This window comes from Garra rufa, chromosome 8 (assembly GCF_049309525.1).
Source record: "Garra rufa chromosome 8, GarRuf1.0, whole genome shotgun sequence".
In the NCBI taxonomy this organism is placed as follows: domain Eukaryota; kingdom Metazoa; phylum Chordata; class Actinopteri; order Cypriniformes; family Cyprinidae; genus Garra; species Garra rufa.
This window is the reverse complement of record NC_133368.1, coordinates 34,841,552-34,866,697: the sequence shown is the minus strand read 5'-3', so window position 1 is coordinate 34,866,697 and position 25,146 is coordinate 34,841,552. Positions and strand designations below refer to the sequence as shown.

The following is a 25,146-nucleotide window of genomic DNA, read 5'->3' as shown; positions in this document are numbered from 1 at the left end:
AGTAATGGAGTCAGCGTTTCGGATGGGGGTGGGAAGATCATTCCACCAGGCAGGGACATTGAAGGAGAATGTTTTGGAAAGTGATTTCATGCCTCTCTGTGGTGGTACAATAAGGCGTCTTTCGCTAGAGGATCTCAGACTTCTGGAGGGAGTGTAGATGCGTAGTAGTGAATGGAGGTAGGCCGGTGATGAGCCGGTGGCTGTCCTATAGGCCAGCATCAGTGTCTTGAATTTGATGCGTGCTGTAACCGGTAGCCAGTGCAGGGATATGAAGAGAGGTGTGACATGGGCCTTCTTGGGCTCATTGAAGACGAGCCGTGCTGCTGCATTCTGAATCATTTGTAGAGGCCTGATTGTACATGCTGGAAGACCAGCTAAAAGAGCATTGCAATAGTCCAGCCTGGAAATGACCAGGGCCTGGACAAGGAGTTGTGCAGCATGCTCTGTTAGGAAGGGCCTGATCTTTCTGATGTTGTGCAACGCAAACCTGCAGGATCGAGCAGTTTTAGCTATATGTTCTTTAAAAGTCAATTGGTCATCAAAGATTACACCAAGATTTCTGGCTGAAGTCGATGGGGTAATTGTTGATGAACCTAACTGGATGGAGAAGTCATGTTGTAAAGTTGGAGTGGCGGGAAAGACAAGGAGCTCAGTTTTAGCTAGATTGAGCTGAAGATGGTGTTCCTTCATCCATGCAGAGATATCCGCCAGGCAGCCAGAGATCCTTGCAGCTACTGATGGATCATCTGGTTTGAAAGAAAGATAGAGCTGTGTGTCATCAGCATAGCAATGGTAGGAGAAGCCATGTGCCTGTATGATGGGGCCCAGAGATGTAGTGTATATGGAGAAGAGGAGGGGTCCAAGAACTGATCCCTGAGGAACCCCAGTGACCAGTTGATGAGTTTTGGAAACCTCCCCTCCCCAGGCCACTCTGAAAGACCTACCAGAGAGATAGGATTTGAACCAGCGAAGTGAAGTCCCTGTGATGCCCAACGATGAGAGGGTAGACAGAAGGATCTGGTGATTTACCGTGTCAAATGCTGCAGAAAGGTCCAGTAAGATGAGTACTGATGATTTGGAATCAGCTTTTGCAATCCGCAGGGCTTCAGTGACAGACAGTAGTGCCGTCTCAGTTGAATGGCCACTCTTGAACCCTGACTGGTTAGCATCCAATAGGTTGTTCTGTGAGAGAAATAAAGATAGCTGGTTGAAGACAGCTCGTTCCAGTGTTTTTGCTATGAACGGAAGGAGAGAGACAGGTCTATAGTTGTCTATGAGTGAAGTGTTAAGTGTAGGTTTTTTGAGCAGTGGGGTTACCCGGGCCTGCTTAAATGTAGTGGGGAAAGTGCCTGTGAGAAGAGATGTGTTGATGATGTGTGTGAGCGCTGGTAGGATTGTAGGAGAGATTGCTTGGAGAAGGTGTGAGGTGTGAAATTGTGTGGTGTGAAATTTTGTGTGCAAAAATCCAGTCATTTCATGTTGAGGGCAAAAAGTTTCTTATGGTTTTACTCATGAATTTAAAGAAAAAAAAACTGCTTGGTTTGAAAGTGATTTGTGTATGAGCTGCATCACTACACTATTGACAGTAGATAATGGACCTTTTTGTTTGTGAAATCTTGCCAAAAGTTTGCTAGTGTTACCATACTTTAATACTCCAAAAAATATGTTGTTTAGATAGCTAAAAATTAGACACAGACAGTTACTTGCGACATGCATACTTACCAGTGGTGATGTGAAGGGAGGAAAAGGGTTGTTTGTCTGATGCAAGACTCTAATCATCCCTGATAGGGGAAGAAAGAAACCAACACAGTTGTACACAGATTGATTTCAAGTATTAATTGGTTATGGCATTTATACCCAGCAGCAACTGTATCTGTGTAGCTTCATCTGCGTTTTAATTTCTGAAGCTAGCTTGCATTAATTAGTCTAAATGAACACACAGGCTACAGAAACAGATTCGCCAATTGAATATTTTACCTGAAGTGCACTTAAGAGAACTGTAATTATGGATCATTATTATTCAAAAGTAGACCTCAGCTAAGCAACCCAAAGATCTTCTCGTTGTTGGAAAGTGTAGAAGGCCATGTACATAGAACAACGGATGATTGTATGGAGGCAGGTGCAGGTGTGCTTGGTTTAATAGCGCTCTTAAATGTGAGCTCATTGGTAAGAGGTTGCTAACACATTTAATTTCCATCGCAAATTAAAGTAAGGTTCTGCCTATTAATGACTTGGAAACTGTATCTACTTTTTTTGACTTCATTGTTTTTCTAACGGGTTTCCTTATGTGATGACACCCTTTCTAATTAGGCGCACTTCCAGGTGAACCTTTTATTTTTTATTTAACGCATGGTTTGTTCTTAGTTCACTTACACTTCACTGCACTCTAATGTATTCAGTAATATACAGTACATTCCAGTGTAAACCATTAAATTTGATATACAGTGGCGCCCAGAGTGTTTGGACACTTAAGCTGCACTTAAAAATTCATGAATGTAATTCCTTTAGATAACACAATATCAAACCAAGTGCTTATGTTAAAAGAAGCTTAACTCTAACAAAAAGTTGCATGAAAAACTTTCAAGAAAAAGTTGAACAAAAATGTAGTTTAATTACCATTATGTAGCCTGTGTCCTCCTCTGAGTTTAGATTTTATTTTTAATTGCAATTTCATACCAGTTTTATGGTATGGCTTTTATACATACTCTTCCACTACTATCAACATTTGGGGTCAGGAAGATTGATTGATTGATTTGAAAAGAAATTAATGATTTTATTTGGCAAAGACACATTATATTGATATATACTTTAAATACAATTGAAGTTAAAAGTTTACATGCACCTTGTAGAATCTGCACAATGTTAATTATTTTACCAAAATTAGTGTGCTCATACAAAATGCATGTTATTTTTTACTTACTACTGTCCTGAATAAGATATTTTGCATAAAAGACATTTACATATAGTCCACAAGAGAAAATAAAAGTTGAATTTATAAAAATGACCCCTTTCAAAAGTTTACATACTTCATTTTTAATACTGTGTTGTTACCTGAATGATCCACAGCTGTGTTTTTTGTGTTTTGTTTTTTAGTTGTTCATGAGTCACTTGTTTGTCCTGAGCACTTAAATTGCCCAGTGTTCTTGGGAAAAAAATCCTTCACGTCCCACAAATTCTTTGGTTTTTCAGTATTTTTTTTTTTTTTTTTTGAGTATTTGAACAACAATGACCTTTCCAACAATGACTGTATGATTTTGAGATCCATCTTTTCGCATTGTGGACAACTAAGGGGCTCATATGCAACTATTACAGAAGGTTCAAGCGTTCACTAATGCTTCAGAAGGAAACACAAAGCTGGGGGTGAAAACTTTTTGAATTTGAAGATCAGGATAAATTTTAGGGATGCACCGTTACGAATCGGCCGATCATGCTTGCGCGTTTTGTCAGTAAAGCCGGTTCTGTAATCAGCGGTAAATGCCATCAGGTGCGTGATTTCACGTTGAGCCGTATATACTATATGCTCAACGTGAAATCACGCACCTGATGGCATTTACCGCTGATTACAGAACCGGCTTTACTGACAAAACACGCAAGTGATCGGCCGATATGGATCGGTGCATCCCTAATAAATTTAACTTATTTTGTATTCTGGGAAACATGTAAGTATCTTCTGTAGCTTCGGTACTGCTTTAGTACTGAAGGACAGCACTAAATGAAAAAAAATATGATATTTAGGCAAAATAAGAAAAATTTACACATCTTAATTCTGTTCAAAAGTTTACACTCCTGGCTCTTAATGCATCATGTTTCCTTTTGAAGCATCAGTAAGCATTTTAACAATATGTTATAGTTGCATATACGTCTCTTCGTTGTCCTCAGTGTTAAAAGATGGATTACAAAATCATACAGTCATTGTTGGAAAGGGTTCAAATACAAAAATGCTGAAAAACCAAAGAATTTGTGGGACCTGAATGATTTTTCTGAAGAATGGCAGGCAGTTTTAATGGTTAAAGACAAACAAGGAACTCATTAACTATCACTGAAAAAAAAAAAACAGCTGTGGATCATTCAGGTAACAACACAGTAATAAGAATCAAGTGTATGTAAACTTTTGAACAGGGTCATTTTTATAAATCCAGCTATTATTTTCTCTTGTGGACTATGTATAAACATTTTTTTTTGTGAAATAGCTAATTCAGGTCAGTGCTAAATAACAAAAATAACATGCATTTTGAATGATCCCCCTTATTTTGGTAATAATTAACATTAGTTAACTAATTAACATTTAGCAGATTCTGCAAGGTGTATGTAAACTTTTGACCTCAACTGTAAATGCAAACCCCACATCATGGTTTCTGTATGAAAATTAAATGGCACATATGTTTTCAACATTGATAGTAATAATAAATGTTTCTTGAGAACCAAACTCATCATTTCATTATGATTTCTGACAAATGTAATAGACTGCAGTAATAGCTGCTGAAAATTCTGTTTTGCCATCACAAAAATAAATTGGATATATTCAAATCGAAATAAATTATTTTAATTTGTAATAATATTTCACAATATTATCATGTTTTTGGTCAAACAAATGTAGCCTTGATGAGCATAATATACTTCTTTTTAAAAAACTGTACCGACCCAAAATAGGTTCAGAGTTGGAAACTGTCTTTCATTTCGTATCATTATGAAATGTTCAGGAAATGTTCATGATTAATATGATGGACCTCTGTGTGAACTCACTTCATAGAGCCACTTAAACTGATCTCAAGACCAATTGATTAAAAGTAGCTGCTAGAATGGCAAAAAAGTGTTATTTTAATTGTGCATTAAGTGTCCAAATACTTTTTGGAAACGCTGAAATATTCACTCTTGCCCTGGAGGAATGGTTGAGTATCTGACTATAAATTTAAACGAGAATAGCATTATGAGCCACACTATTTTGCCACAATTTCTTACCTCTTGCAGTATGCGAAAGAGAGAATGAATTATCTCCCTATGGGTTTAGGTGAAACACAATGCACATTTTAATGTGTGTCTATTTGTAGGCAGGGTTCAGCGCTCTCAGTATGCTCCTGTCACATGTTGCTTGCAGAGATAGCATGTAGGCTAGAATCACTGCATGGAATCGAGGTGTCCCCAGAGAAACACGTGCACTCTGGATGACCCTGCCCAAATTCCTGAACTGCCTGAATTCATATCAATATGATTCAGTTACCTTCAGCCTGTCTGCAAATCTGCACCCCTTTATTTAGATTGTGGGTTGTTGCCAGCTCAAATTAAGTCTAATAACAGCTTTAGCTAATGGCTAATTTGATGTTGAATGTTGATGTTAAATCATAGGGAAATACCAAGGATTGTATCTATGCTGTTCTGCTTTCTGTTGAGCTTACAAGGTGATATTTACCTAGCTAAGTAGCTTCTGAGCGTTCTGAAGTAGTCAATGCTTCTTTTTCTAGGTGGCCCACCTGCATGGATTAGCTGTCTTTGAGGACTACTTGTATGCAACACGCTCTGAACCCTCCAGTGGAGCAGTGGTAGACATCTTACGGATAAATCGCTTTAATGTCACAGACCCGGAGATGCTAACCAGCATAGGAAATGCAAAAACAATACGGGTTTACCACAAGCTCAGCCAACCGAAAGGTAAAGTATGTGTCAGGCTGGTTTGAATTGCTTGTTTAGATTGAACAACATGTCTGGGTATCTGTTTTTCTACCTGCATCATACATATAATTATTTGGCCTTTGTTTCAGGTTTTGTATTATATATTTGAATACAATAATACATTCTTTCAGAGTATATGTAACATAAACTATATGTACAGTGCCTTGCAAAAGTATTCATACCGCTTCATTTTTGTCACGTTTTGTTGCAGCATTATGTTAAACTGCTTTAAATTAGTTTTTCCCCCACATCAATTTACACTCCATACACCATAATAATGACAAAGCAAAAACCAGATTTGCAAATTTTACAAATGTATTAAAAATAAAACACTGAAATAAGTACATTGCATAAGTATTCATACCCTTAACTCAGTACATAGTTGAAGCACCTTTACAGCCTCAAGTCTTTTTGGGTATGATGTGACAAGCTTTGCACATCTGCATTTGGCAATTATCTGCCATTCTTTGCCTCTCCTTTACACCTCTCAAGCTCTGTCAGCTTGGATGGGGACTGGCAGACATTTTCTAGAGTCCTAGTTGTTCCAATCGTCTTCCATTATGGATAATGCTTCTGTGAACCTTCAATGCAGCAGATTTTTGTCTGAACTCTTCCCTAGATCATTGCCTTAACGCAAGTCTGTCACTGAGCTCTACAGGCAGTTATCTTGACCTCAGGACTTGATTTTTGCTCTGATACGCATTTTCAGCTGTTAGACCTTTTCTGAGAGGTGTCTGCCTTTTTAAATCAGACTCATTCAAATGAATTTGCCACAGTTTAACTCCACTCAAACTGTAGTAACATCTAGAAGCAATATGAATGCTCCTGAGCTAAATTTCGAGTGTCCCAGAAAAGGGTATGAGTATAACGGGATCTTTTCAGTTTTTTTATTTTTAATAAATTTGCACAAATGTTAAAAACCTATTTGTTGCTTTGCCATTATGGAATAGATTGTGTAGATTGATGTCGGAAAAACTTAAAGTAGTTGAACATAAGGCAGCAACATAACAAAATGTGAAAAAAATGAAGGGGTATGAATAATTTCGCAAGGCACTGTATATAAGAATATGCTAATTGCATACATGACACCAGTGTCCTCTCTTTAGTCAAGGGCCATGCGTGTGAAGTTGACCCTTATGGTAAACCAGGAGGATGCTCGCACATCTGCCTTCTCAGCGGGAGCTACAAATCCCGGAGCTGCCGCTGTCGTACCGGATTCAGCCTGGGAAGTGATGGGCTGTCCTGCAAAAGTCAGTCCACCACAGTTCACAGCCTTTATTTTGTGCACTATAGCTGTTCCATTGCGTTGTTCTGAAATAATTGTTTTATTATTTATATAATGATGATCATAATAAGGGAAGCTGTCAGTTTAAAGGCATAATTCACAGAAAAATAAAAAATCTGTCATTAATTAGTCACCCTCATGTCGTTCCAAACCTGTAAGACCTTCGTTCATCTTTAGAACACAAATTAAAATATTTTTTAGGAAATCCGAGAGCTTTCTGGCAATGTCTATACTACTTTTCTAGGCCTTGAACATGGTAGTTGCATTGCTGTCTGTGCAGGGTCAAAAAGCTCTTGGATTAATTAGTGAATACTTTTAACATGGGGGTGCACGTCTATGACTTCATGCATTATGTAATCGCGTTGGAAAGGTCATGTGTGGTTTCTACTTCATCTGTTTACTTTGGTTAAAAAATATGGGAGCCTGTTTCTGCTACTGAATAAAAAATGAAAAAAAGGTTATTGCGACTTTTTTTTTTTCAATTTCACAATTCTGACATTTTAAACTTTATTTCACAGTATTGCAAGTTTATATTTCACAATTCAGAGAAATAAAGTTAGTATTGCAATATATATACTCGCAATTGCAAGAAAAATGCCAGTTGCAGAACTGTGAATCTCACGTTTCTGAGAAATAAAGTCACAATTGCATGATATAATCTCGTAATTGTGAGAAAAAAAGAATTGTCAGAATTGTGAGATATAAACTCGTAATTCTGTTAACATATCAGTCTTTTTTCCCTATATACTGAACTTTATAACTGGAGTTTATATCTCACAATTCTGAGAAAATCAAACTCGCAATTGCAAGAAAAAATGTCAGAATTGCAAGTTTATATCTCGCATTTCTGACTTTATTTATCGCAATTCTGACTTTATAACTCACAATTGAGTTTATATCTTACTATTCGGAGAAAAAGATGTATACTCACAATTGTGAGAAAAAAAGTAATTTTTGAGAGATTAAAAGTCACAATTGCCTTTTTTATTTTGTTATTCAGTGGCAGAAACAGGCTTCCATACAAAAAGGTAAGGTAGGGTGAAAAAGTCTATCACAACGTGATTACGTAATGTGTAAAAGTCGAGCTAGTGTAAGATTAGTATTTGTGGTTAAAAAGTATATACATTTTTTATTTTTGTTTACAAAATTACTAATTGTTTCGCTACATAAGATCTTTGTTCTTTGGCTAAGATTGTGTACAGCCCTTTGAACCTTCATTGAAACTGCAGTTTGGAACTTCAGCCTGTTGGATTCCACTGTATAGTCAACTATATAGAGAAAAATCCTGTTTTTTTTTTCCTAAAAAACCTTAATTTCATTTTTTGGCTGAAGAAAAAAGGACACGAACATCTTGGATGACACTTTCATTCTGGAAGTGAACTAATCTTTTAATCACAATATAACATTTTATTCTTTCATCATAAAAATCTGTAAAGATTTCACAGCAAATACATGTGAACAACCTAAAATCTTTTAAGAATGACACTAAATACTTGCTAAATGTATGAACTATCAATCAGATGACAGAAGCCATCTATCAGATATGATGCAGTAGGCTTTAAACGATTAATGCAGTCAGTTATTAAAATGAATAACAGTAATAATATAATGCAATTACATCAATTCTGTAATTCCATTGACAGCCCTAATAAAAATATATTTCTTTTCTGCTACCAAAGTGGGGGGAAAAAAAGCACCCAATGATTTTATGACATCTAATGTCACGTCATCCCTGCAGAAATGGTGATGGAATATGTGCTTGTTTTATTCGATTCTCGTCAGCTATCTAGAGCTGGAAATTGAAATGTGTGTGTTGTTACACTATTAAGCGGGAAGATTGAGCGCTTCTGCATTTGCGCCAGTCTTGGCACAGATTCGGATTGACAGAGATGGAGATGAACTTTTAAGGAGATTGGTCCACATGGTTGCGATGTTATTTTATTGACTGCCTATAGCATGATTCATTACTGCCATTACTGCCATTTCCACTCTGTTCCCCCATACGCAGATCCGTCTGATCAATGGCCGTTTTACTTAGTTGACAATGAAAGCTATGGGTCAATTAATGACGATCCTGAGTTAAGCATGAAGTGACTGCAATAATGAACCACGCTCTGCGTCTTGAGACGTTTCTGATTTATACCGCCACCCAGCTGTTCTACTTCCTGCCTGTTTCCATCAGATGAGAAGCTATTCTAAATGACTGTGGCTGCCTTCATCCAATAGTCCCTGTGTTGTTTGATATATAGGTCTCAAAGCGCTTAATTGTCTTGAAGGTAGTGGAGCTCCTCCACTCAAAATGATAAATTGAAGTGATATTTGTGTGGTCTCACCCACACTGGTGTGGTCCCATGAGAAAGGAGGTGGATGTTGAGGTGAGGTCCCTCTCTTTACCCAGAATCCTCCTCCTTTCCCATCGGCCTGCTGCATAACAGACAAGCCGGACGCCCTTTGGGTTTCCCCACTGTGACTAGAGGTTAATTTATTTGAGCTTGTTGCAAGCTCATGGATAACCTCAGCTTCTGTTGTGTGCTTGTGTTAATCTGACAACAGGAGATTTATTGTTTAAACAGAGTCCCAATGAACAAAAATATCATTGCTGGAGCTTGTCAAATGAATCCTCTCAATCAAGATAATTTTTGCCTGGGGATGCTAAGTGGGGCTGATTGCTCCATTCATTTCTGTAACTTAACACGTCTGCCTCTGCCACTGGTGGGCTTAGTAGATCTTCACACAGCTGATTTGGGATCAGAATAAAAAATTATACACTACGTGTGATAAGTTTTGGAAAAAAATTTTTGGTAACACTTTATAATAACTATCCGTTATAACTAGTTAATAAATCATCAATAAACTGTTAGTTAATGAGTTATAAATGACTTGTTAAATAACAGTTAATAGTTTGTTATATATGTATAACTGTGCCTTATAGATAGCCAATAGATAACTTACAAACTGTTCGTTAACAAGTTATAAATGACTTGTTAACTGTATTTTAATGATTTATAACTATACCTAATAAATTAGTAATAGATCATGAACAAGCTGTTAGTAAATTACTTACTAAAGACTTGTTAAGTATCAGTTAATAGTTTATATATGTTATTGGGACGTTATTCTAAAGTTGCAACTATTCTTCATTTATTAATTGTTAGTAAATGAGGAATAGCTGCAACTTTAGAATAACGTCCCACTAACATACATAAGCTAATAACTAACACTTAACTAATATATTAACTCACACTTTACAGATCAGTTGTTCATAGTTTTACCATCTACTAATACCAGTGAAACTTTGTAGAACAGCAAATGGATGGAACAAGTTCAAGCTACAGAACTTTGATGTGATATTTAAAATATAAAATTTTTGTACCTCAACCTTGTTCCACCCATAGGCTTTTCTGTGTACTGTATTTTACCAAAGAAGTACCTGGATTTATCTCAGTATTTTGCACATCACTGCTGGTTCACTCAGTATAGAGGGTCCAAGGTGTGATAAAACATGTTCATATCAATAATACCAATGGCTAGATTTTTATTTATTTTGTTTTCATGTTTAGCACAAAAAAGTGCCCAAACCTCATGGGTTTGTATTCTGTTGTATACTGCTGTTCTGCCATGTGATGGCTCAGTATGTGTGCTTCTATTCATGAAACACAATGTTCAACATTTCATCGGTGGAGTTTCTTTGGTGTTAGTTATTAGCTTATGTATGTTAGTGGGACGTTATTCTAAAGTTGCAACTATTCCTCATTTACTAACAGTTAATAAATTAAGAATAGTTGCAACTTTAGAATAACGTCCCAATAACATATATAAACTATTAACTGATACTTAACAAGTCTTTAGTAAGTAATTTACTAACAGCTTGTTCATGATCTATTAATATTTTATTAGGTATAGTTATAAATCATTAAAATACAGTTAACAAGTCATTTATAACTTGTTAACTAACAGCTTGTAAGTTATCTATTGGCTATCTATAAGGCACAGTTATAAATAATTAGCAAACTATAAACTGTTATTTGACAAGTCATTTATAACTCATTAACTAACAGTTTATTAATGGTCTATTAACTAGTTATAACAAATAGTTATAAATCATTAACAAACTATTAACTGTTATTTAACAAGTCATTTATAACCCATTAACTAACAGTTTATTAATGATCTATTAACTAGTTATAACGGATAGTTATTATAAAGTGTTACCAAATTTTTTTTAAAAGAAGTCTCTTGTGCTTTTCAGTTTCTTTGATAAAAATGCAGTAAAAACAGTAATATTGTGAAATATGATTACAATTTTGAATAACTTTTTTCTGTTGTAATATATTTTTAAATGTAATTTGCTCATGTGATGGCAATGTTGAATTTTTAGGAACCATTACTCCAGGTTTCAGTGTCACATTAGCCTTCAGAAATCATTTTAATTAAAATACTTTTATTCAGGACAGATTAAATTATTTAGAAATTGACAGTAAAGACATTTATATGACAAAAGATTGCTATTTCAAATAATTCAGTTCGTTTTAACTTTATAGTCATCCACAAAGATATCAAGCAGCAATAATAAATAAAAAAAAACACTAATAATAATATTTGTAGCACTGATAATAACTAAGCAGCAAATCAGCATATTAGGATTGTTTCTAAAAGATCATATGAAAAAACACATAAAAGAAATAGTAATTATTCAAAAATTTAAATAGTAGTGTATATGGCATAGAAGGGCTTATGTTAATACTTTCTATCTATATTTTCACAGAACCCAAGAATGATCTTTTCCTCTTCTATGGGAAGGGCCGACCTGGGATAATCCGTGGTTTGGACATTAATGTGAAGTCTAGCAATGAGCACATTGTTCCTATCGAGGACTTGGTGAATCCAAGAGCTCTGGACTATCATGCTGAAACCGGGATCATTTACTTTGCTGATACTACAAGTTTTTTGATAGGGCGGCAGAAAGTTGATGGAAGCAGTCGGGAAACTATTCTCAAAGATGGTAATGACTGAACATTTTGCATTCCTCTTTATATAATTTGTGTTTTCTGTTTGTAAAGTTGCTTCATTTTCTTACACAAAGACTCTGTTTACACCTGAAATTGCATGAAGTGAAATCATATAAATGGTACAAAGGTTGTTATTTGTAGATAACAGCTTTTCAGCAGCCGAATTGTGTGTGCTCTTACAGATCTTGATAATGTGGAGGGGATTTCAGTGGATTGGATTGGAAATAATCTGTACTGGACCAACGATGGCTACAGAAAAACCATCAGCGTGGCTAGGCTGGAGCGGGCATCTGAAACCAGGAAGACTCTTTTGGAGGGAGACATGTCTCACCCTAGAGCCATAGTGGTGGATCCTCTAAATAGGTACAGTAGAAAGAACAACTGCAACACCATCACAATCCTAAATGTAGATTATGTATTATACAATGATTTGAAATACTTATCGACATTCATAGATCCTTGATTTAGATAGAATCGTTTGTTACTTTTTTTATATTTTATATTCTTCAACTACCTGGGCTTTTCATATCTATTCAAATGTTTCCATTTCATGTGTTTTTGCAGTGTCGAGTAATATGTGTTGGTTTCCTGAATGGTTCCTCTGAAGAGCCATTAGTCAGAAGACTTTTTGTTTCAGTGCTGAGGTCTACACATTCGCAGATCCTCTCATAAGAAAGTGTAAATAAGAGATTAATCGTGCAGTGGAGAGTTTCATTGATTATAACATAACTTTGAGAGGTCACGATGAACTAAGATGAGTGACAGCCTTTTAGCGATTGTGAGGAGAGTGCTATTTGCACGCTTTCTCTGCTATAATTTTGCATTCTAATAAATTCACTCAAGAATTCATTCTCCAAACTGCAATAAATGACACAGCAATAACCATTAATCCAAGATTGCCACTTGTCATTGTGTAGCATTTACTACTTCAGTTGACTGAGTGAAAGTGAAGCAGGTTCGAGCTGGTGTGTTTGAGTGGAGGTGTGGACTAATTAGCATATTTATGGTTTTGCACATACTCAATGAGGTAACAGTGTAGAGTTATATTCAAGAGTATTCCATTCCACACAAATCAAGATATTTTTGATAAAATCTGAGAGCTTTCTGACCCTGCATAGACAGCAACACTACCTTCAAGGCCCATAAAGACAGTAAGGACATCATTAAAATAGTCCATGTGACATCAGTGGTTCAACTGTAATGTTATGGAGTTATGAGAATACTTTTTGTACGCAAAGACTTTATTCAACAATTTCTACTCTTCCACATCAATCTCAGCTGCCATGCACAAGAGTATCATGACGCATGCGTGTGGTACTTATTTGGATAAGAATATACAGACAATGGACGTTCTACAACTGATGTAGAACCCAGATGCACTTGTTTTCACTCTTAAATGTTCATTGAAGACGGAAGAGAAGATATTGTTGAATAAAGCCGTTAAAGAGTTACTCCACCCCAAAATGAAAATTTTGACATTAATCACTTACCCCCATGTCATTCTAAACCCGTAAAAGCTTTGTTCGTCTTCGGAACACAATTTAAGATATTTTGAATGAAAACCGGGAGGATTTTGACTGTCCTATTGACTGCCAGGTAAATACCACTGTCAAGACCCAAAAAAGTATGAAAGGCATCGTCAAAATAGTCCATCTGCCATCAGTGGTTCAATCTGAATTTTATGACTTTATTCAACATATTGTGTCATTTGCATCACCATAGCGGTTTCCAAAATGGCGCTACGGTGACACGGAGGAGACGAATTGTTGAATAAAGTCGTTATTTTTGTTTTCTTTGCGTACAAAAAGTATTCTTGTAGCTTTGTAAAATTATGGTTGAACCACTGATGGCAGATGGACTATTTTGACGATACCTTTCATACTTCTTGGGTCTTCACAGTGGTATTTACCTGGCAGTCAATGGGAAAGATATTTTTCATCCAAAATATCTTAAATTGTGTTCCGAAGACTAACAAAGCTTTTACGGGTTTGGAACGACATGGGGTTAAGTTATTAATGACAAAATTTTTATTTTGGAGTGGAGTAACCCTTTAATTTTATTTTCTTTATGCACAAAAAGTATTCTCATAGCTTCATAACACTGAGGTTGAATCACTGGGTCACAAGGACAATTTTAACAATGTCCTTATTATCTTTCTGAGCCTTGAACGGGGCAGTTGCGTTGCTGTCTATGCAGGGTCAGAAAGCTCTCAGATTTCATCAGAAATATCTTAATATGTGTTCCGGAGATGAACGAAGGTCTTACAGGTTTGGAACGACATGAGGGTGAGAAATTAAAAACACAATTTTTATTTTTGGGTGAACTAACCCTTTAAACGGATGGGTAGTTGATATATATTTGGAAAGTTACTGGTAGTTGATGTATAGTTGCAAAGTTACTTATATTCAGCAGAATTTCTAAAGTGAACTATCAAAATAAAGTTTTAACAATAAATCTGGTTGAGATATGCTTGGAAACCATGAGTAATCCTCCTTTACATCAACATTTGCAATCTGTGATAAAATGCTGAGCTTTACTTACTTTCCACCTGGCCTGAAGGAATAGTTCTCATTCCAGTTTATTTACTAACATTTGTTTACACTGCATGGCTTCAATTTCAGGCGAATGCAATTGTAAATAGAGTAGTGAAGCATGCATGCGCCCATCCACGTATATCTCCTTCTGTACTGGTTAATGTGCGTGTGTGTGTGTGCCAGTAAGCTGACATGGCACGGCCAGTAAAAAGGTGAGCTTGATGGCCCAGAGCCAATCTCATTATCACCCTCCCTGGGTGTGAGAGTAACTCATGAATCCTGAGGAGGTGCAGCCAGCCAAGGCTGAAGAAGCGAGATACTGCAATGAGGAAACAACCACTCTCGGCCCTCTCAGATCCAATCAGACAACCTGCTCGCTCTCTTTTTATCTGATTAAAATGTACTCAAGTGCCAAAATACTGATTGGTCGACCGTCGTCAGATCTTTTGGGGCATTCCACGTGGTATCTTAAGGGTGCTTTGAGTAATTTTTAATTAATTTAATCTTAAATCTCAGTAAATAAAGGCCTTATTTAAAAGTGTGCACTTGTCATTAGATAATTAATATACGTTGGAATAGATTTTTACCATCTTTAGTGAACCCAAGTGGTGTTGATTACCAAATCATTTGAAGAGAGGGAAAGCAAATGCAGAATAGTTTCATTATTTTTAGACACAATGGGTTCATTAACTCAGAGCCATAATTATATTCATTGCTCAGACCTCACGCTTGTACAATTTATGCGACTCTCTCTCTCGCATTTAATGAAGCTAATGTATCTTGAATGGCAGTACTAACAATGAAATAAGCAAGGGGCAATGACAGGAAGCTAGAAACTGTCTTTTTGTGAGTTTGTCAACAAATATTTGCAAATAGCGCACATTTGCGTGAGTAAAATGCAAAAACGCCAACTTATCTCTTAGTCACCACCGTGTGTCATTCCCGATGGGATAACTTCAGTGGTGTGGAAGCGATTAAAATCTGCATTAAAGCATCGTCTTCTGAACTGCCAGCTCGGAGGATGTCACGCAGACTGCTTGACACTATTCTTTGGGAGTGGAAAGCTAAAGCTTTCTGGAGCTAGCGCTCAGACAGGAAATGAGAAGCACACCTCTTCTGAGGTGCCATTGATGTGTCCTGTTTTGACAGCTGGTAAAAAAGGCTCTAAGGGAAAGGATGAAGGTGTAAGATGGAAATTTGGAGCGGATGTACATTTTTGACCTCCCTAAAAGGGCATCAGAGTATAGAGTGCATGAACTTTGAACGACGGCCAAAATAGTGATTCATGCACAGTGCTTCAAAGCAAAGCTATCTTTTTGTGGCTGTAAGAGAGAGAAGCTTATCAGATTAATGATAAGTTAAGATGCAACTTATCAAAACTGTACATTTTTTAGAATATTATGCAATATTATTAGAATAATTTAGTAATCTATAATTGTTTTAAAAATTATGAATTTATTATCTATTTATTTGTCTTCAACATAATAGTAAAAGCGTGTTAACTATACCTAAACAAGATGTCTTAATTAAATATCATATTATGACTGAATGGAATCAGAATACTAACTTTTTCATAAATTTAGTCTTTCTTTAATAACCTCTAGTACAATTGTCAAATAAATGCCGGTGATTTCTTTAAAAAACATGAAAAATATTACTGACTTCAAACTTTTCAATTGCAGAGTGAGAGCTTATCAAATTTGATATTTTAACAATTTAATCATTATTGAGTTATAAAAAACCCTTAAAATAATTTTATAAAATAATATAATATATATTTAAAAAATAAAAATACAAATATGATTAAATTATTGATATTAATATCTATAAATATACAATTTGGTTTAGCATTTAAAATATTTGTTGATGCAAATGTGTTATATGTGTCCTAATATTAACAATCCAGTGAAAATATCTTACTTAAACAGCTTAATTGGTTAATAGGTTTGATTGACAGGCAATCTGGCCAATTGTAACGCCAAATCTGCCATTTTATCTGACAAACAAACCAGATAGGAGAGTAGATTAACACCGGTGGACTTGAATTTGAAAAATAGTGTGTATTGATGTTTTTCCGCGGGTGAAACAAGATACCTTCTGATGTTCATTCATGTTTATTTTGTGCTATAACTAGTAAAGAGGAAGAGATGATCGATTTCATGTGCTGCTTGAACTGAGGCACTACAGCAATTGTCAGTGTCCTCTTTGCTCCGCAATGTATCTTTCACTACGCGAGAACATGATGAGTGGCATGTCGGACGTAGCAGGGTCCCTTATCAATTTAACCTTTATTTTAATCATCTATATTACAATTTTGGCTGTGTTGTTTTGACCCACCTCTATGGGCTTATTAATAGAAATGGGGTTAGGCCCCATGATTAGAGGTTGGCCATCTATCAGGTGAGCAGGTGGCATGTTGATCTTTGTCTGGTCTGCTGGATGGGCTTCCCCCCTAAAATAACACCCACCTGTCCTGATTTCTTTATCTCTTCCGCCCATACAGTATACATCTCTCTGTTGATGCCACAAGCAGCCTGTGATAACATGATAAGAATGAACTTGCCTGCCTCAGTAACTCCTCTTTTCTCTCTTTTAGTATCTTGCATTCTGTCATTTGGACTTTCATGATTTACATCTCTGTCTCTCTGTTTGTTTGATGTTTTTTTTTTACTCTGTGCTCACTTCATTGCTGTGCTATATTCATTCCCAGAAGCAGATTTTCTAAACTGTGGTATTTTCAACTAGTCTAAACTGATTTTGTAAACTCCTAACAGTACATAGTGTTAAAATACTTAGAAAAGGCATTCATTGTTAAAGGATTAGTTCACTTTCAGGACAAAAAATTATAGATAATTTACTTACCCCCTTTTAAAGATGTTCATGTCTTTCTTTCTGTAGTCATAAAGAAATTATGTTTTTTGGGGAAAACATTTCAGGAATATTTTCTATAGCCTATAGTGGACTTCTATGGTGCCTGCAAGTTTGAACTTCCAAAATGCAGTTTAAATGGAGCTTTAAAGGGCTCTAAATATTATTGATTCACACGATACTTCAAAATGCGGATTCATTCAGAAATTAAACACTCCTGTGTTGGTCGGAGACCTGCAACAATATGGCTATGGCCGGTGCGTAAACTGCGTTACTATATTTTATTCGTGTTATTTTTTCATAACTAATTATTTAAGTTAATATATTAAACTGACAGCCCTAGTATAAACTATATATATATATATATATATATATATATATATATATATATATATATATGTGACCCTGGACCACAAAACCAGTCTTAAGTCGCTGGGGTATATTTGTAGCAATAGCCAAAAATACATTGCATGGGTCAAAATTTTTGATTTTTGTTTTATGCCAAAAATCATTAAGAAATTAAGTAAAGTTCATGTTCCATGAAGATTTTTTGTAAAATTCCTACTGTAAATATATCAAAATGTAATTTTTGATTTGTAATATGCATTGTTAAGAACCTAATTTGGACAACTTTAAAGGTGATTTTCTCAGTATTTTTGATTTTTTGGCATCCTCAGATTTCTGATTTCAAATAGATGTATCTCGGCCAAATATTGTCCTATCCTAACAAACCATACATCAATAGAAAGCTTATTTATTGAGCTTTCATATGATGTATAGATCTCAGTTTTGTCAAATTTAACCTTATGACTGGTTTTGTGGTCCATGGTCACATATATATATATATATATATATATATATATATATATATATATATATATATATATATATATATATTTAGAGACAATAACTGATCGTTTCGCTAGATAAGACACTTCTTCCTCGGCTTGGATCGTTTAGAGCCCTTTGAAGCTGCATTTAAACTGCATTTTGGACGTTCAAACTCATATTTCACAGTATTGTTGTATCTATAAATGAGTTTATTGCTAAACATTCACAAAATCCTCATTGAGAATGAATAGAAAATAAAACTGGTTGTATAATTTTTAGTTCCACCTTCTAACAATTATACTATGTTATATTTTATGAAGATTAAACACCTCTTTCACTGACCATTAATTGAAAAAGTAAAAAAATAAAATAAAAACAAGACTTCATTTTTAAGAGCCTCATGCCCTGTTTTGTAACCTACTCATGGAAAATGCCATGTAATCTCTGCTCATTTTGGTTGGACCCTGCATGTTGTTACATTCTGAACAGTGCAGGATGAGACTTGAAGCATGCTGTTTGCCTTCTGAATAATTCATGAGGTCACGAAGCCAACACACTGGGACAGAGAGCGCTTGATTCGCCCTCTATCCAATTCTGTTTTATGTGGTGCACATGAAGCACAGCTTCTATCATTGATGAGACAGAAAAGCTTGCGTTGACCGCTGAGTAGTACTCAGAGGCAACAAATCCCTTAAGCACACTTACTAGGGAAGAGATCATGTCAGAACGTTGACCCAATCACTTTTCAAATATCACTAACCCATTGAGAGTTACAGTTCATGTTGGAGTCTATATGCTTAACATAGAAAAGGAAATGTAAAAAAAAAAAAATATATACATGTATACATATATACAGATTAATCTCCAGATCAGCTTGATTTCCCTGTGGTGCGAGTTGCTGACTTTTCTTAAGCATATTTTGTTTGTTATGTTCAGTTAAGCTTGTACATTTTTAGACCTGGGGGCAATTTGTTTGAATCTGCTTCAACTGTACACTTCCTGTCTTAGCAAGTAAGATTTGATTGATATTCATGCTCATGTGCTGTTTTCATGCACTACACTGACTGTGTTTGGGTTTTGGTTTGCAGTTGGATGTACTGGACGGATTGGGAAGAGGATGAGGTGAACGACAGCATTGGTAGAATAGAGAAAGCCTGGATGGATGGTTCCAACAGGAACATATTTGTCACATCTAACATGCTTTGGCCCAATGGACTCACTCTGGACCATGGAACCAGTACCATGTACTGGTGTGATGCCTATTATGATCACATTGAGAGAATCCACCTCAATGGCACTGGCAGAATGGTGAGTGAAATTGCTCATATGATGCTTTTTCATTTCAACACTTAGGAGTCTTAATGAATTTCACATTAATAATGATTGTCATATCTACTGCAACTCCAATGCTATTCTGGCTTATATAACTCAATATTCTCTGCTAAAAAGCAATAGAAACCATTACCACTGCAAATACACTTGCAAACATTGCAAACTATCAACTATTAACCATCAAAACCATTAAAAATGGTTTCTTGTAGTATGTTTTGGGTCATATTCCATTTGGATTTAGTGGTTTTATCAAGCCACCAATAGGTGACAAATTACCAGTAAAAACCCATTGCAGTTTTCTTTAAATCCAATACAATTCCCATCATGGGCGACATTTGACTCTTGAGTCAGGGGGGGGCAAGAAAAAAAAATCAGATTTAAGCATTAAAACAGTGCCCTACGGTATTGCAGCACATCAAAGCAGTCAGTTAAAGCGCTGCACTTCAGCCCGTGCTGATGGGCCCTGACTTTTTTTTACACCCCAGGGCTACGGCTTCGGGCCAATTTTCACGTCATAGTTCAGACCGGGCCGGCATCGGGCCTGTTTTAGGCTTCTCCTTATTTTCATAATTTAGACATCCATCAATTATGGTGAAGAAAAAAAAATGCCGCGCTGGTGGAAACAACACGAAACTTCACTTTCGCTTTCACTTTTGAGACTGACTCAGACACCGTTTAGTGTGCTTTAGCGCAGCTGAATCCGCATTCAAGCGCACACAATAGGCTAAAACTCGCCCCAAGCACCGGCAAAAATAAATAACAATGAATGTGTCGAGGAAAGAGTAAGGACATAAATTAATTATTTATTAATTAATTTGTGTATTCTGAGTCAGTGTCGCAAAAATCCTGACTCGCAATCTCCTTTTTGGACGCGCCTTTAGAGAGAAATTCATCTTTACGGATTACATGAAAGAGTTTGTGCTTTTGATTTGTTTTATTTCGTTAAGTAATAATTTAAAGCTTTCTATAAATGTATTTATTATGTCTGTGAGGCATGCATTTCGCTTAATTTTGTTAAGCACTCCTGTTCAAGAACCAGACGGCAGAAAGCCATATAATATATATTTAACGAATAAAAAATGCTCCAAGCGTTTTTCTAAATTAGCTAAATAAAAAACGAAACTAAATATAAACATTTTACCATTACATACAAAACTGAACTATTTTATAGCTGAAACAGTAAGTTGTTTTGGGAGAAGGGGAAAATATATTTTTATCCCGTCTATTGCTTCACCGTTATTTCGAGAATAAACCCAGCGTAAATATGCAAATGTCACTCCCAAAACATATCAGCTTGCATGTGCCGAAAAACGAAAGTTTCATACAAATTCTAAATGGATTATAGCCTGGAAAGTGCAAAGCACGCTCCCCTTATTATCACTAAAAGTTCATAGAGATCTCACAAAATTCTGTTATAATTAATAAAGCTCTCTAAACTACACAATTAATATTTTATTTACATCGCGTCTACACTCATAAGATGATTCACGAGCGCACAAAACGGCACTTAATAAAAACCGATCAGGCGCTTTCAGCAGTGAGTGAATTCTGACAAGTGTTTCTAATTGTTCGGAAACAACAGATATGACTGTGATTGGCTACATTGCTCAACGCTGCAAAAACACGTTGGATAGTTTGCCAGATCTTCAATTGCTTTGCTTTCGTTTGAGGGTTAGGCCTATATAGCACCGTCTAGTTCCCAAGTACAACCGAGCCTAAGCTTGGCTAAAGCAGTTGCAGCGGGGCTGTCAAGGATTCCATAACTAACCACAGGGGGGGCAACTGCCCCCCCCTTGCCCCCCCCTAATGTCGCCCATGATTCCCATTATAACCAATAAAACCATTACAATTTTGATGATTGTTTCTATTGTTTTTCTATATGTAAACTCAGATTTTTAAACCACGCAGTGATTCAGAATTGACATTTGAGGTCTGACTGTGGCAAGGTTGTTGCACATAATGGCAAAGTATCTTCAAGTAATGTTCACCACTAACTTTATTTTACTCTAGTTCGAAAACCTCTATTATAAAAACCCATTAGAAATTCCTGAGGGAACCCATGGCAAATTAGCTTCCTGGTTAGGCCTATGGATTGACGTCATGACTAAACAGCTCTATTATTGAGACAAACGTTAACCGAATAAAACATGTAGGGCTGTTGACTACATCGCTTTGATAATTTAGTCTTGAAAGAATAATTTCATGCAAGTGCATGAGAGTGCATTTTAAGAGTTTGCTGGTGTATTTTTAAAATATTGGAACATCGCTTTTCATCCCATTTTTTTTTTTTTTTTTTTGCAATTCACTGTAGGTTGTGTACAGTGGCAGGGAACTCAATCACCCGTTTGGGATTGCACAGTACCAAAATTCCATCTTCTGGACGGAATACATGAACGCCTCCATCTTCCAGCTGGATCTGGTCTCTGGTGAAGTCACTCTGCTGAGGAGCGAACGGCCCCCTCTGTTTGGGCTCCGAGTATATGATGCACAAAGCCAGCTGGGTAAACTCACTTTAACTCTAAAAGAAAAGTTAAAGATTACAGAATGACACATTTTTCATCTTTTTTTCAATGTTTTGATGAGTAATGGTTGGAATTTATCTTTTTCCCTTTTAATTCATACAGGTAAGTTGCAATGACAGGAAGATGAATTTACTGAAGTAAAATTCCCAGAAATTAATCTAATTTGGATTGTTGGCAGAGTAGGTAACTTCCTGATTCATGAAGGTTGCATCTATTTTAAAGAGTAAATAATTTTTTTCTCCCACCATGGCAAAAATAATATTTATGTACACACATATTAATGTACTTGAACATGGGCGACATTTGACTCTTGAGTCAGGGGGGGCAAGAAAAAAAATCAGATGTAAGCATTAAAACAGTGCCCTACGGTATTGCAGCACATCAAAGCAGTCAATTAAAGCGCTGCACTTCAGCCCGGGCCGATGGGCCCTGACTTTTTTTTACACCCCAGGGCTACGGCTTCGGGCCAATTTTCACGTCATAGTTCAGACCCGGGCCGGCATCGGGCCTGTTTTAGGCTTCTCCTTATTTTCATAATTTAGACAACCATCAATTATGGTGAAGAAAAAAAAATGCCGCGCTGGTGGAAACAACACGAAACTTCACTTTCGCTTTCACTTTTGAGACCGACTCAGACACCGTTTAGTGTGCTTTAGCGCAGCTGAATCCGCGTTCAAGCGCACACAATAGGCTAAAACTCGCCCCAAGCACCGGCAAAAATAAATAACAATGAATGTGTCGAGGAAAGAGTAAGGACATAAATGAATTATTTATTAATTAATTTGTGTATTCTGAGTCAGTGTCGCAATCTCCTTTTTGGACGCCCCTTGAGAGAGAAATTCATCTTTACGGATTACATGAAAGAGTTTGTGCTTTTGATTTGTTTTATTTCGTTAAGTAATAATTTAAAGCTTTCTATAAATGTATTTATTATGTCTGTGAGGCATGCATTTCGCTTCATTTTGTTAAGCACTCCTGTTCAAGAACCAGACGGCAGAAAGCACATAATTTTTGTTTTCTTTATTTTATAAAAATGCTGTAACGTTTTTTTCGATGTATTACTCGTACTTTGTGAGCAAAAATGACGGATAATTTTAAATTGCTTCCAATGAAAAAAATGCAAGTGATCGCGCTGGTGCCTCGATGTCCTGCAAGCTTTAGCTTCCACTTTCTGCACAAACTATGCGCATATAGCTCACATGTATCTGTAACGTTTAAACTACCATTGTTTTATACTTGAACTGTTTTATATCTATAGATTTCATTTTAGGCAAGTCGTGATGATTTGAGAAGGCAAACTGATCTATGACTATGATCAGTCTTCCGCTGGGCGCTGTTCGGTAAATATATATATTTTTAACGAATAAAAAATGCTCCAAGCGTTTTTCTAAATTAGCTAAATAAAAAACGAAACTAAATATAAACATTTTACCATTACATACAAAACTGAACTATTTTATAGCTGAAACAGTAAGTTGTTTTGGGAGAAGGGGAAAATATATTTTTATCCCGTCTATTGCTTCACCGTTATTTCGAGAATAAACCCAGCGTAAATATGCAAATGTCACTCCCAAAACACATCAGCTTACATGTGCCGAAAAATGAAAGTTTCATACAAATTCTAAATGGATTATAGCCTGGAAAGTGCAAAGCACGCTCCCCTTATTATCACTAAAAATTCATAGAGATCTCACAAAATTCCGTTATAATTAATAAAGCTCTCTAAACTACACAATTAATATTTTATTTACATCGCGTCTACACTCATAAGATGATTCACGAGCGCACAAAACGGCACTTAATAAAAACCGATCAGGCGCTTTCAGCAGTGAGTGAATTCTGACAAGTGTTTCTAATTGTTCGGAAACAACAGATATGTCTGTGATTGGCTACATTGCTCAACGCTGCAAAAACACGTTGGATAGTTTGCCAGATCTTCAATTGCTTTGCTTTCGTTTGAGGGTTACATAGCACCGTCTAGTTCCCAAGTACAACCGAGCCTAAGCTTGGCTAAAGCAGTTGCAGCGGGGCTGTCGAGGATTCCATGACTAACCACAGGGGGGGCAACTGCCCCCCCTTGCCCCCCCCCTAATGTCGCCCATGTACTTGAATATTCCAAAGTTTGGGGTCATTAAGTTGATTGATTGATTTATTGAAGGAGATTTACGTAAGCTACGTCATCAGATACGTAATAAATGAGTTACTTTGTTACTTTGTTGTCTACAACTTTGGTACTTAATAGTGTTGGGGGCTAACGCATTACAAGTAACAAAAGTTATGTAATCAGATTATTTTTTTAAAAAAAGTAAAGTAATGCATTACTTTTACACTTACAATGAAATATCTGAGTTACTTTTTCAAATAAATAACACCAATTATTTTGTTTGTCCACGACTTTGTTACGTAATGGTTGGGGGTAGCACATTACAAGTAAGAGAAGTAACGCAATTATGGCTTCTTTTTTAACAAAGTAACACATTACTGTTACATTTACAATTAAATATTGGAGCTACATTTTAAAAAAAGTAATGGCAGTTACTTTGTTGTCCACGACTTTGGTACGGAATGGTCAGTGTCGGGGGTAACGCATTACAAGCAACAGAAGTAATCAGATTACTTTTTTAAAAAGTACCTAGTAAAGTAATGCATTATTTTTACATTTATCTAAGTTGCTTCTTCAAAAAAGTAATGTCAGTTACTTTGTTTTCCACAATGCCAAGTGTTGGGGGTAATGCATTACAAGTAACGGAAGTTGCGTAATAAGATTACTTTTTTTTGTTTTAAGTGACGCATTACTTTTACATTTGCAATGAAATATCCGAGTTACTTTTTCAAATAAGTAACACCAGTTACTTTGTTGTCCAAGACTTTGATATGTAATGGTCAGTGTTGGGGGTAACGCATTACAAGTAACAGAAGTTACACAATCAGATTACTTTTTTAAAAAGTAACTAGTAAAGTAATGCATTACTTTTACATTTACAATTAAATAAGTTGCTTCTTCAAAAAAGTAATAACAGTTACTTTGTTTTCCATAATGCCAAGTGTTGGGGGTAATGCATTACAAGTAACGGAAGTTGCGTAATAAGGTTACTCCT

General features: G+C 36.0%; 1 protein-coding gene across 1 annotated transcript in view; it reads left to right on the top strand.

Annotated features, from left to right (window-relative positions):
- The window catches only part of lrp1bb (low density lipoprotein receptor-related protein 1Bb), a 414,599-nt gene that overhangs the window by 196,826 nt on the left and 192,627 nt on the right, over positions 1–25,146 (top strand). The window contains exons 8-13 of the mRNA XM_073845088.1: positions 5,460–5,646; positions 6,774–6,917; positions 11,718–11,954; positions 12,144–12,324; positions 19,283–19,502; positions 21,838–22,027. Of these exons, the coding sequence (XP_073701189.1) occupies positions 5,460–5,646; positions 6,774–6,917; positions 11,718–11,954; positions 12,144–12,324; positions 19,283–19,502; positions 21,838–22,027 (1,159 nt within the window). The remainder of the gene's footprint in view (positions 1–5,459; positions 5,647–6,773; positions 6,918–11,717; positions 11,955–12,143; positions 12,325–19,282; positions 19,503–21,837; positions 22,028–25,146) is intronic.